Here is a 13,747-nt window from a genome sequence, read left to right on the forward strand (position 1 = left end):
CTCCATCGCTCCAAATCACGTGACCCTGTGAAGTGCAATGAGCGTCGTGGCTCCCTTCGTTCTCGGTCGCCGCGATTTCGGTTCCGGGTCATTTGCACATCAAAAATTCGGGCACGGATATTTCAATGAACTTGTGCGTTTCACTTTTTTTTTTTTTTTTTTTTTTTAACGTGGAATGGCTTTCAACGAGAGGATAGTCTCTCATTCTGCTATCTATAGCTTTTGCCCGGAATGAATTTTAGGTAATTAGTGATCTTGCATAGTTGCGTGCTTTGTTCGAGAGGATGTCCGACTTGCCGTATAACTCAACTGTAAAAACGACATCTACGCTGTCCTCGTAGTATTTTGTTTTTTAAAAAAAATCTGTGAATGATAAAAATAAACACCCTGTATTTTGCCAACGAAAGAGTGCTCTGTCATCGTGACGCAGAAGCGCTAAGGATGGAAGCCAACGGATGTACTTGTGCTAATTTCTGACGAACAGTTATTTTCAAGTTATTCAACATTCACCACAAAGTTGATGAAATCCATGGCTGGGTTCGAACCCGTCGCCATGGAAGCAGACCCGTTACCAGGTCATCCCTATACAGGATGATCTCCCACATGCATGAAGACGACTGGCATCAGAATGACATACGATGGATTACCCACCCACTATGATCTCTATTCGCGCAACTGAAATCAGCACGGTCTACAGACTATACCTACATAAGAAATATCGGAATCTATGCATGGTGTTTATCATGATGGTCTCTGGAACACTCAAGAACGTAGCACGACTACGGCATTTTATGCAAAAACACAATCTATAACACGCGATCTGACATGCAAAGCGTTTAATGTCATTTCTACCTTCCGAATATCATACCGGCGCTTTCCTTGTCTGCCTCTCCCTCAGCAACCACCTGAAAACTAAAATATGCAAACCGCGAATCCTTCGAAGAACACTCCGTTCCCTCGAGCCAATGAGAGACATTTTATCCTTCCTTTTTTGATATATGACAGGTCAAGGTTAGAATTCTGCTTTCACAGTTTTCCCTTCCGCTAACCGCGTGGTAGTACTAACCAAAAGCTCACTTCGCGAACGCGTACTTTAATTTCGACGGCAAACCTTTCACAGCACCTTTAAACTTTCCTCGTTGCCCCCAAAACAGTTTGGCGTACGAAGCGCTCATCACAACGAGGAATTCTTCTATTGCAGCGATGTGGTTCAAATTTCGGCATTCCTTTGTTTTAATCGTCGTGTTAGAACTTGGGTATTCAACGGCATCCAGCGATGGAACCAAGAAAGACCTGCGCACTGACGCAGAGGAGATTCTCAAGGTGTTGTTGGAGAAGATGATACCGATGGCGTCGGAACTTGCTGCCAGTCCACAGTTGAGCACGTCATGCTCGGCGAGTTTGCTCAAGACGTTTGTGGGGATACACCAGAAAGAACCCTGGGCCATACGCAGTGAGTGATACATGATGCCTCGTTCATTTACCTTTAAGCTCTTTTGTGAACCTTTATCAACCTAGCCTCCTGTCGGCCTTCAGGTCGAATTTGATCAAGAGCAGTTCTACTTTTTCTTTTTGGTATTCAGATATTTTTTAATATTCAGATATTTTAGATCTTGATATTTCAGAGATTTTTAATATTCATTTTTTTATATGTAATATAGAATCATGTCCCTTTGGTTTTAGATATCTTTATAGTACCATTTGGAGCAGGTGTCGGATAAGATACACCGCTTGAGCGAGGATAGGTTCACGGCCACCATATTTTTTCTTTTCTATTTTTTTTTCCTTTTTGCCAGCTCGCGCAAATTTCATGGCTGATGAGACACACTATCAACTGCACCCAACTGGTGGGAATAGGATAAATCGGACAGAAACCTATCTGGCTCAATGACCTTTTAGTAAAAGATAACCGGGCCAAGTTTTGCGTACAAGTGGATGTTTACCGGACTAAAGCCTCCGTTGCCTGAGCACAGCGAAATGAGGCAGTCGTAGACAAAGCCAGACAGTGAAACACACACCCCTGGATTGCCCATGACGAGCGCTAGCCGTTGCAAGACAATGGCACGACCTTACGTCGACTTGTCTTAGGAATTACTTGATTGTTTTGGGGCGATTTAGTCTTAGGGAGCGTTAAGTAGCGGCTCTACCCAACGCGCTCGGTGTACACTGTCTCTCGTACCCCGTGCCTCCTACTCCTAAACGGTCTTTCAGAGCCACAAGCGCGGAACGCGCTCCGGCGAAGTTTCCAAGGCGGCTCATTGTTTTTCCCGCCTTCGCTTCCTCTATACGTCACGGAGCGGGAGCAGCACTTGCGCGCTCCGACATGCAAGCTGGAGCGTGAGGGTTCATCAAGAGCGCCACGCTCCGGAGAAGGAATGACACCGTTTAGTAAAAAGGAGCACATATAGGCAGGCGAGGACTTTAGCGTTGCGTCTTCAGGGTATGGCGATTTAGTGTAGGGGGGGGGGGATATACGTTTATTTCGGAAAGGTCAGCCTGACCGAAGGTAGGCATAGTAGGGTAGGGAAGGGTAGTGGTAGGTAGGTAGGTAGGTTAGTGTAGGCATTTTTAGGCAATGGGGGTTTAGCATTGCGTTTTTGGGGATGGAGACTCAGTGTTGCACTTTTAGGCGTTGGAGATCTAGTGCTGAGCTTGTAGGCGACAGTGGCTCTAGCGAGGTGACGGTGGCTTCCATTTTGTGTGCTAACCCGTTTAGTTACTGTACATCAGCATGTTCATCCGATGCCGTCTGTCTAGTTGTGTGTGAGTGTGTCTCAGAAGAATATTGGCAAGGATGTGAAGATGGTGATTGTGTTTGCAGTTGGTCCGAATCAGGACCTTGCTAAGCCACCAGTAGGTGATGCCAAGGTGCTGAAATAGTTAGCGTACTTCACCATCGGTCAATAATTCGGTATCAAATTCGGCTGCTTAACAGCGGCAGTACCTTTTTCGTGTGTCTCTTTTCTCCGTGCCGGAAACGAGACTGACAAACTGTGCTCACTATAGCGATGGCCATGCCGCAAACTATTCTGCACGGGCGCCTTCTGCTCAGCGTGGCATATACCAAATAAGCCTCGGATTTCATGCGCAGTGGTCCTGGCCAACGGTTTGATGCCAGCCAACATGTTGGAAGGCAGCCCCACCAGCATCGGAGGATACGAACAGTGTCTCAAGATGCGTCATTACGGGCACGAGAAAGAGCTCATCTTCAAGGGACAATATTGCACGCTATTCTTACACCCGCCGAAGGAAATGTTTGAAGAAGCTGTTGTGCTCTTCTTCAGTCAAGGAGGATCTGTAAGTCTGTACTTAAGGGGCTAGTTTTCGCATTGAACAGTTTCAGTCAGGATAGTACGAAACAGTCGAAGAGGTACTTGATTGAGTGTCGGCGCACAAGGTAAAAGTAACTGAGTAGAGTACGGAGTACTCAACCTTGAAAAGCATTCCAGTGGAATGTTAAGCAATCGCAACAGCAACTGGTTACTTTCTAGATGCTCTGGAGTTAAAATTCATAGGAGTCATTGGACTCCATGAGCAAGTTTGTTCAGTAATACTCATATTTTGTATTATAATACGAATACATAATACTACTTCCCAGAAATCAGTATTATAATAGTAATACATAATATTATAATACATAGTACTAATTGTTATGCGTATTGCGCGAAATAGAAAAATCGAGGGTTCTCGAGGGAGGAAAAAGCAGTGATACTCCACTGATACTCCATTGATTGACGGTAACAACATACAATACACCCGAGGCACTACGATACAACATGCATGGCATTTTAACATGTTCTCGAAAGGACGATCTTGTACTGATGTGTATTCGGTCTTAGAAGAAGGTAGGCAAATCAAAGTACCTCTCTGATCTGATGACATAGTGCTGACCAATTTCGAGCACAGTTGACCTCCTACTCTCATTGTATCATTCTCGATTTCGTTCAGTACTTGCAATAAAAAACGGGCAAAACCAAAATTGTGTGACCGTCCGTAGTGCAACTGCCTGTGAGAGTAACTTTACTAGACGCTCTTTTTCAGACGACAAAGGCCTTGTAAATGAGATTACTCATACTTAGCGACGATAAACTAGAAGGAATGCAGAAGAGCGTAACAGTAACCTCCGGTCTTGAGGTCAATTTCTTTTGGATAATTTTTTTTTTTTAGAATAAGGGAGGTAATATACGAGGTCAGTTTTTGTGCAAAAAAAAATAAAAAATGTGGGACAAAGTATTACTATTACTTCCCCACTCCTGTACATGAGACACCGGTCCATCTCCTCACGATGTCAACCAGAGAGCTGGTAGACTACACTGGTCGATGACGTCTAGAAACCGCAGGCGAAGGTGACCGAAAGAGGTCATCTGCTCGTGTAGCCCTCTCCACTGCAAGAATTTTACAGCAGACGACGATACATGAGCGGACGAGACAGGGCACTAAGTATAGTGCATGGTAGTAGCAGAAGTATGAGGCAGTATTAAGCACTGTAACGCCAGTAGTAGAGTAGTGCGAGGCAGTATGAAATGGTGGTCCTTGTGAGGCTTACTAAGCGCCAGATTGTGCACTCAACGCGTGACATTTTCAAATGCTTCCAGGGCAGGCGCAATATAGTGAACCGTACCTTGGACAAGAGGTTCCATCGTGATGACCTGCGACTTGGACTCTGCGCACCTTCTGCATGCTCTGTCGAGGAACTCAACTTTATCGCAGCATCTGGCTAGTTTATTTTCCTTCTCTTATGCCTTCTTTTGTAAAAATCTTTTTTGTATCGTCGTTTCAGTATTTGGCCCTTACGACGCCAGATCCCAAGTTCTCGGTTGCAGAACAGACGATCCCAAACCAGTGTCAGCCCTTCAGATCGTTTCCATGTAAGTCATGATGCCCATGCTCTCTGTTGGAACCTGACACTACATGGAAAAAACGTTCACGACCAATGCTTGGCGCTACAGCATTTCTGAGGACACATTCAATCGCCCTGTGCTCTAGTCCGGCTTCTATCGAATTAAACATGAGACGCCACCCTGTGCTGACGTTCTTTAACGCGTTCGCTCTCTGGTATTCTAGCTTCAGAACTCACGTGAAGTAGGGAGGTGGTGGTGGTGATGGTGGTGGTGACGAAAACCGGCTTCACGTGGAGTACACCTTGACTCTATATGTCCACAAAGCGAATCAGGGAGAGGCATAGATCAGGTCTTCCTTAATCTGGACTATGTTGCCACAGAACTGAGATAACTTCATACCCGTTAGTAGTATAGTATAGAGACACGTTAATGGCCAATTGTTTCAGATCCGTCCTAGGTCTCCTGGTTGTCCTCGTGATAGTAGCTACACTTGTCGAGTGGCTCTTCCTTCAGATGTCTAAGAAAACGGACGGACCAGTCAAAACTAGTAGGTTCCATTACTTGGAGCTCCTTTTGGCTCGAGATACGTTGACCTGGCAAAGCCCCTTACGGCTCTTTCTCCTATATCTGACATGTAGTGACCTGGCGAACGATGTTCATTTACATCTGTATATACTCTAGGAAAGTGCACGGAGATTCTGCTGTTCTTCTCGACAATCACCAACACACGTTGTTTGCTGAAAACAGAGTGCAGAGCGGGAGCAGAGTCTCTTCAGTTCGTAGGAGGCGTCAAAGTCTTCCTCAGTTTCTGGGTAGTGGCTGCACACACGTATATCGTCGTCCAGCCAGAGTTCGTGCGTAAGTACAAACATTACAAGTACAAGATTAAGATTAACTGCAACGTAAAAGCACCCTTTCAGCCAACTGTCACGTATAGAATGGCATATTTATCTGGCTGGGCGGTTAAATGATCGGAAGCGTCCCCATAAGGCTCCAGGCTGGCAGACCACAGCAGAGGAATTCGGCGCTACTGAGCAGTTCTCCTGATCTAAGTGTGTATGAAAGGTACATTTCAGGAGGAAAGGATGTGTTCTCCTACTTTTTTGCTGGTAAACCTATGCCTGCATTTTCATGTACTACTCCAATATGTTCTACTACTCCAATGACTCCATCTCGGAGTAGTACACAATCATGAGACACCAGGCTCGTGTCTCATCTGACGCCAAATATCAGTCCAAATGATATATGTAGAGGCAGGGCCTAACAACACTTTCTTCTCCCGAAAAAGGGAACTTGGTGGCTTTCGACGCAACCATCGACCAACTTCACTTTCAGTTGATCCTCAACGCATTCCTCAGTGTTACGACATTTTTGTTTCTCAGGTAAGGAAACTCTCTTGCACGCCTCGCCCGAACGTCTATTGTTATGGTTCACTGTTCCTGAGGAGTCACCATAAACACAGCACAACACAGCATTCACATCGGTTCAATAGGTTGGAATTTATTAGAATGAGCACACCTGATAGAAGTGGTCCTTTTAGGTCGGAGCTAGGTACGAAGAAATGTAGCGTTCTATGACACATAAACTATAATCTACTACAACGGATATTACTCACATGTTCTTACCACTTTTTGTTTGTTTGTTTGCAGCGGGTTTCTTAAAGCGTACCTGTCCTCTGGCATAAATTACAAAAAACGGAATTTCTTCGTCCTCTGGGGATCAGAAACACTGCGCAGATATTTCAGGTAACCTATATGCCTTATAACTCGTGTATGGGGTAAATCCCTTTTGACTCCCCATTCCATACCTACTTCATTTTCGTTGAGTGCGTGTGGTCTTCAAGACCAACAGAAACACTGCAACATCACTGGTTTGGTTGAGGACTTAAAGGGTGATAAAGCCGTACTTTGAAATAACGGATTACAAGTGCACTTTACAATAAGCGGCTATTATTCTTTACCAAGCCAACCATCCAACAAGACACTTCCCGCACGGAAACGACAACAAGACTTGGATTCGATGTCAGGAAAGCCAATGTTCCGTAGACTTCGTTTGAACGTCGCATTCACCCCATACTTCCGCCACAAGCTGGGTTACAGTAACACAATGCTATGCCCTTGCTGTAATACTCCAAGTACCGTCCGGCACATCCTCATCGACTGTCAGCAGTATTCCACTGTGCGACACGTCCTCCAGTGCCAACTTGAAGCCACTGGACACCCTCACTTGCCCTTCCTCAACTGCTTGGGTCTCCAGCCAACCCAGCGCATCAGCTACGAGCTCTTCAAGCCCTCATCACCTTCTTAGCAGAAACAGGGCTCCTGCGTGAACTCTCAACATTTATCATCATTCACCATCTTCTCCCCCTCAAGCAATGGGATAGGGTGCCGTCTCAGCGGCGAAACATCCCATTACGTCATCATTACTTATTTGTTGTTGTTGTTGTTGTTGCTGTAGTGTTGCAGCCAGGGCCGGTGCTAGGGGTGTGCGGGGCCTGAGGCACAGGCACATCGCGGGGCCTGTTTCACACGATTAAGTGCATACATGATATTTGGAAAAAAGTAATCCCTGGTTGTGGGCTTCGTGCGCGGGACCTAAGGCGGTCGCCTTACTCGCCCCCTGTTGCAGCAGAGGTGGAGATATCTACATGTATAATGGCGGTTTGCGAACTTGAATGCTGAGGGGAGGGGTGTAATGACAGGATCGGCTAGCCATTGTTGGCCACACAGCAGTGGGCGTCGTCACGACTATAGCAAAAAAAAGAAAAGAAGAAGAAGCAGTAGAGGGTGCATGAGTTCGTCGGGGAGAGCAAAGTGTTAGATGGGTCGTTGAGCAAGCGAAACCTACAGGAGAACGTACAATCGGCACTTTCTCCTGTATAGGTTTCGCTTGAATGCTGAAAAAGGTCACCAACTCTCTAGAAAACCCATCCTTTCCGCTTTCCCTCTGCATGTTTCTATTCTGTCTCTTACGTTAATGTTAAAATTATCACACCCTGGGGACATCGTCCGATTGTACTGACACACGGAACCCGATCGGCCTCAAAACCTTCGCCATCCTCAACTCTTTCTTTACAGCGATGTCTTAGACCACGTCTTGTGTTACGAGGCATTCGCCCCATTGAATATATTGAACCCGCAAGCATATGTCTCCCATTTTTCACGCGTAGGTTGACGTGGCCTGTGGTGGTGATTGTACTGGTGGCGTTCCTGATGCCCCTTGCCGTGGACGGACCTGCTGACCGAGAATTATTCTTGAAGCAGATCCAGGCGTGCGCCGACGGCTGGTGGACGGTGCTCACCTACATCAACAACTTTAATGCAGTCGACAAAGTGGTACTAGCATCCCATAAAGTACCTTCTCTTATCCATCTTACAACCAGGACAGGGACACGGCGCAGTTTATGTTTCAGTATATCGGTGTTCGTTCAGAGTGGGTGCCCCGTTCTACATCATGTGTGTCTGTTTCAGTGCCTGCAGCACCTGTGGTATGTGAGCAACGACCTACAGATTTTTGCCACAATCGCCCTTCCACTGACCCTGCTGTTTGTGAGGTATGGCATACGTGACCGACGGGTGGTGGTGGTGATGGTGGTAGTTGTGATGATGATGTTGATGACGACGAGGCTGTTCTTTTTAAGGTTAAATACCCCCACTTCAGGACTATAAAATCTTACTAGTTGGTGCGCTGTTGTTCTTGTCACGCAACAACTTTTTCAAATCCTAGAAGCGTTCCTGGTAACGTAGAGCTACAAAATAAAATACGGATTGCTCCTGTTAGGTACCGAAGGACAGCCTTCGTCGTATCGGCCGCACTGGTTGTGGCCTTCGCGGTGCTTACCTCTGTTCAGACTTATCAGTGGAAGCTCTTCTTCATGTTAACCAGTGGGACCAACGATATGAGGTAAGATCTGTATTGTCAGTTCGATACCATTTGGCTCTTTCTAGTAGCTCCATAATCGGTCGTAACACAACTCCTGTACTGGCGTGTGCTGTTCAAGACATCGCCGAATCGACGCCGATCGACAACACTATTTAGTCTCCATAACGAACCCTGAGACTGGGGTAGAAACACACAAACTCGTGTTTGTGTGTTTCTACCCCAGTCTCAGGGTTCGTTATGAAGAGCAGTTATCACCAGCTCGCCTTCTTTATCGCCGCTCTTTACGCGCTATTCGGCTCATTCATAAATTATATCACAAAACGTAATACGTATTGGCCATGGTTATTGGCCATGGTTATTATTGGCCGTCAAACGGAGGCGTGGCTTCGACTTTGGACGTTATGTTGGAAACGACGAAAGCATCAGAGCACACGGACGAAGCCTGAGATACAGGCGGGGAAAATCTGTGCATCAGCCCTTTGTCTGCTGGGTTCCTCCTAAGATGCAGCAATCGAGTAAACTACTTGTGCCTTTCAATCTTTCTAGGAAAGTAGTTCTTACCCTGGAGCACATCTATTTCAAGCCATTCGCCCACGTCAGCGGCTACGTTCTGGGAGTCGTATGTGGCTACGTCGCTGTTCGGTACAGGGCACTGCCGGTGCACCCGGTAAGCGGGGCACCCTCATGACTCATACATTTCCATGAGCATCGTGTACATTAGGGCAGGACAGAAGCAACTTTACTGCTTTATCGCCTGACCAGTTCAAAGTCAATGCATACTCAGTGAAGCATAGACACGCTGCGAGGTTTGCAGTAAATTCATAATAGCAGGATTGAACAAGTATATACTGGTCGTCTTGTTAAGCACGCACAAATACTACAGCAGTGCCTATAATGTGTTATTTCCCAGGTGACGGCAATAAATACAGTGACGTCATTGCAGGTGGTCCAAGGAGCCCTGTGGTTTCTTTCGGCAGGAGCCATTGCTTTCGTCGTGTACATTACATACCCGTGGAACCTGGGCAACCTCCCCAGTGAAACTGTCAACGCCCTCTATGGAGGATTTCATCGCGTCCTGTGGTCTCTAGGGCTGTGTTGGCCGGCGTACGCGTGTGCGACTGGACGCGGTGGTAGGTCTACCCATGTTAATACACTCGCAATAGCATTTTAAGAGAATGTTGAGAGAAGCCTCATTGGCTGTAATGTTTGCTACTCTGCTACTCAGAAATCGCAAGAGAAGCACTTGGATACCTGTTTCTCCATCATTATGGCTCCTCAGCAGGCCTCACGTTCACTCCAAGGAATGCCTGCTGAAGATCGAGCTGTAATAATGGTTCAACAGTTCTACAGCTGCTCCTGTGGTGACGATGTAACCATATATTCTTGCAAGGTTTTTATTCTGGTAATGGGAGGGAGGATAATAACTGGGTGCCTCCAGCAACACAACGTGAGCAACGCAACGCACACATGAGCAACGCAACACTTGTCACTTCCAAGTTGTTGCTCTCCTGGATATCCCGTCCACGGGCGTTTGTTGAGATAAAAGCTCATGACGAAAGAAAAAAAAAATATATAAATGTGGTGATTGCCAAAAGCTACCAGTTTTTGACTTATGAGATCCGTTAACTTGTGTTGTAATGTTGACGATGTTGTTAAACTTCTGCGCACTTCATGTATTTCTAACCGCATATTTATGTTTGTTGCCTTATATCTGCTTTCTTTTTCTCTTTCTCTTTTTTCTCTTTCCCTTCATCTTCATCTCTTAAGCAAGTGTTTCGTCACTATTTGCCACTGTAAAGGTTGACCCACATGCCAAATGGTATAGGTCATCCTGCCCTACCCCTGTACAGACGCGAAAAGAAGAAAAAATATTGTTTAATAATAATTATTAATTTCGCAAAGAACAAAGTTTGTGGCCCGGGTTTTCACTTTACGTCTGGTTGCATTACGTCTGGTTGCATTACGTCTGGTTGCATTACAGGTTATTTGAACGCATTCCTCTCCTGGAAAGCTTTCACGCCATTGTCACGGCTGACATACGGGGTCTATCTCATCCATTTCTTACTCCTCATTTTCCGAATGGGACACCTCAAACAGCCCGTCGACATGGGAGAGTATTTTCAAGTGAGTTTCTATGTGTGTCGTTTAAAAATATCACACCACACGCATTAAGGCGGAATCACTTCTTCAGAAATCTATGGCCGATTATTTTCGTTCGCACAAGACACGAGAACGCTCTAAACTATCATCATAAGAATGGTACTGGCGTGTTCTTTTAGCTTTTCTCTAGTCAATGACGTATTTTTTAGAGGACAAGGTTGAGCCGTTGATTTTTAATAAATTAAAGTTTGGTGCGTCTCAAACATGCGCTGCCATCTCGATAGAGTGTCGCAAACTAAAATGTTTGCGAATTCGGGCTCAATACGAATCAACGGATAGTCCTGGAATTCTACAAAAGGTGTCATTGACGAGGGTAATACAAGGAGAACATGCCAGTACTCCTGTTTTGACGATATTTTACGCCGTTTCTGAGCGCTGTGCGAACAAACTTTCTTTATTGTCTAGCGAAGAAGTGATTCCCCCTTAAGTATAAAAAAAAGTGTGAGGAGATACCGCGTGACTTTTCACCACTGAATGTTCAAGGAGGTTTAACGAGGCGTTCCAGAGATATGCGGCTTCCATATCCTTTCGCCACTTAAATTTCGTAAATACCGCAAACGTATTGTTATTCGCGATGCATTAATTTTCGCGAATTCGCGCATTCAGACATTTTCGAAGTTATTCGCGGGTACTTAATTTCGTGATTTCAGGGCCGTTACCTTTCGCGGGATAAACATCAAGCTGTGTTCGCGAGTACAATTTTTCGTGATTTTTTAGCGGTCGCGAAATTCGCGAAAGTTAATACATCGCGAATAACAAATACGTTTACAGAAATCAGTAAAGGAACGTGGCTAGATATAGCACGAAGACGGTTTACGGACTTGGTAAATGCAACAGACATGCGTCAAGGGAAGGGAAGGTAAAGGGGGAAAGGAAGAAAGGGGAAAAGATCTTAATACCTTTTAGTAAAGTGCTGAAAATTTTAAGTGCACGATAGGAATTGACAACGAACCCGGCGGTTAGCTGTACCGCACCCAGGGATGGGCAGTATTTAAATACATTGTAATTAAAATACTATTTAAAATATAAATACATGTATTTATATTTTGTATTTAAATACAGACTTGAAAAATGTATTTATAACTATATTTAAATACCAATTTTCTGGTATTTATTCTTGTAAATACTTTATAAATACTCTTAAATACAGAATATACTGACTCATATCTTAAGTTGCCCTGCATTTGACCTTTCGGGAAGAAGGGCGAGTTTGGGGTGCAATTATGCCGGGTTTGCGATAGCATGCGCATGCGACAAACCATTTTAGATGGCGAGTTTTTCACTGTTGTTGCGGACAACGGTCGTGACTACCCGATTACATTGTTCTACGAAGCATCTTCGTCAAATTTAATACAAGCATTTGTTCATCGGCACCTGTGGAGATGCTGTTCTCCTTGGCGAATCTGATTGTACGGCCGAACAGAAGATGCCTAAAAGAAGCAGTCTTCGAGAAATTTCTAATATTAAAATCGCCACGATAATCTAACAAATAAATGCTATTCTTTCTTGCTGATTTGTCCTTAATTCCAGATGACATCTTCCTCACAGTATTTATGTTAGTAGTTACAGTGTTTAAATACAGTATTTATATTTTGTATTTAAATACTCATGTTGAAAACTATTTATGAAGAGTATTTAAATACCCCTGTCAACAAAGTATTTTGTATTTATATTTAAATACTCAAAAAATGTATTTATGCCCATCCCTGACCGCACCCATATCAATTGTTTCCACGGTAGCATTCCGCTGCTCTGATTAATAATCACGGTGAACTAGAATCATATAAGTAATAACTGTGAAAAAGTCATTATCTCTACAGAGTACCGGCTGGTGACGTTTTGAAGTAACGTGTTCAACGGACCCTTTATCTAATCTTATCGCACCCTAGCAGCTCTTCAGCGAACTACTCATGGCGCCGGTTAAAAGAAATGGACTGTGTACAGCGCCATCTATTGAAGAGATGCAAATGACCGCTCGGCACCTCAAAAACCGCGGGAACTCGCGCATGCGCACAGCCAGTTATGAAAAGAAAAAGGGGGGAGGGGGTCTGTTCTGTTGCCCAAGTATATAAAAGGAAATGGCTTTCTTTGCAGCTCATCACAGCTCTGGGCGTGTACACGTTGAGCTTTGCTCTTGCATAGCTGTTGTACATCTGCTGCGAAGCTCCAGCGACGCGCTTCGAGAAACTCCTCTTCGAGCATGCGAAGGTCGTCAAAAAAGTCACGATTAAGAGGCACCGGAGCAAGAGCGGAAGACTAACAACACGAATGGTACAGCAGCGACATGTCAACAGTGAAAACGAACTTGCCATTTGCGGCTGTTATTTAAGTACGGGCCGAAGGTTCGGTCCTATACCTCTTTGCATGCACCACCTGCTGCCTTGCAGGTATTTAAGGGGCTGTGATCTTTACACAGAGTTCCATTGTAAATCGAAGGTAGAGAGGCTAGTGGCGGTACACTTTCCAAGTTCTGAAGCCGCCCTGAATTTGTTTAATAAAGTTCCAATCTCCAAGTAACCGCTCGCTCATTTTCGTTTGGTTAAGACAGGTCTCTCTCTCTCTTTCTCTCTCTCTGTACGACTAAATTGTCGTGGGAAAATTTATTCAACACTACAAACCAACAATTTCACGTAATTGTGCTACGTGCTTTGCTCTACATGCAGTTGTAGTTCGACGTACCTATACCAAGCGGTGTTTGATCGCCGTAGGAGATACTATACCTCATTGCTCGTGGTATTTTTTTATTCCGTATTATTCCGTATTATTATTATATTTCCGTATTCCGTATTTTTATTCCGCCGCGAAGCAAGTGCGGCTATGAGCGCTTTACAGACATGGACAAATGTAGACAGAGGACAGCAGGA

At 45.0% G+C, this 13,747-nt stretch overlaps 1 protein-coding gene and 1 long non-coding RNA gene across 2 annotated transcripts in view; one reads left to right on the forward strand and one right to left on the reverse strand.

Moving 5' to 3' along the window:
• The window catches only part of LOC135369002 (uncharacterized), a 117,987-nt gene that overhangs the window by 65,800 nt on the left and 38,440 nt on the right, over positions 1 to 13,747 (reverse strand). The gene's annotated exons all lie outside the window — the stretch shown is intronic.
• LOC135368997 (nose resistant to fluoxetine protein 6-like) lies at positions 1,107 to 13,382 on the forward strand. Its single transcript, XM_064602590.1, has 15 exons — positions 1,107 to 1,453; positions 3,092 to 3,297; positions 4,596 to 4,716; positions 4,781 to 4,868; positions 5,288 to 5,388; positions 5,523 to 5,699; positions 6,130 to 6,223; positions 6,491 to 6,586; positions 8,011 to 8,176; positions 8,312 to 8,394; positions 8,622 to 8,744; positions 9,270 to 9,390; positions 9,667 to 9,853; positions 10,705 to 10,847; positions 12,978 to 13,382. Exons 1-15 carry the CDS (start codon positions 1,204 to 1,206, stop codon positions 13,023 to 13,025), a joined length of 2,004 nt encoding a protein of 667 aa, XP_064458660.1. The 5' UTR covers positions 1,107 to 1,203; the 3' UTR covers positions 13,026 to 13,382.

Source organism: Ornithodoros turicata, chromosome 9, assembly GCF_037126465.1.
Source record: "Ornithodoros turicata isolate Travis chromosome 9, ASM3712646v1, whole genome shotgun sequence".
NCBI lineage: Eukaryota > Metazoa > Arthropoda > Arachnida > Ixodida > Argasidae > Ornithodoros > Ornithodoros turicata.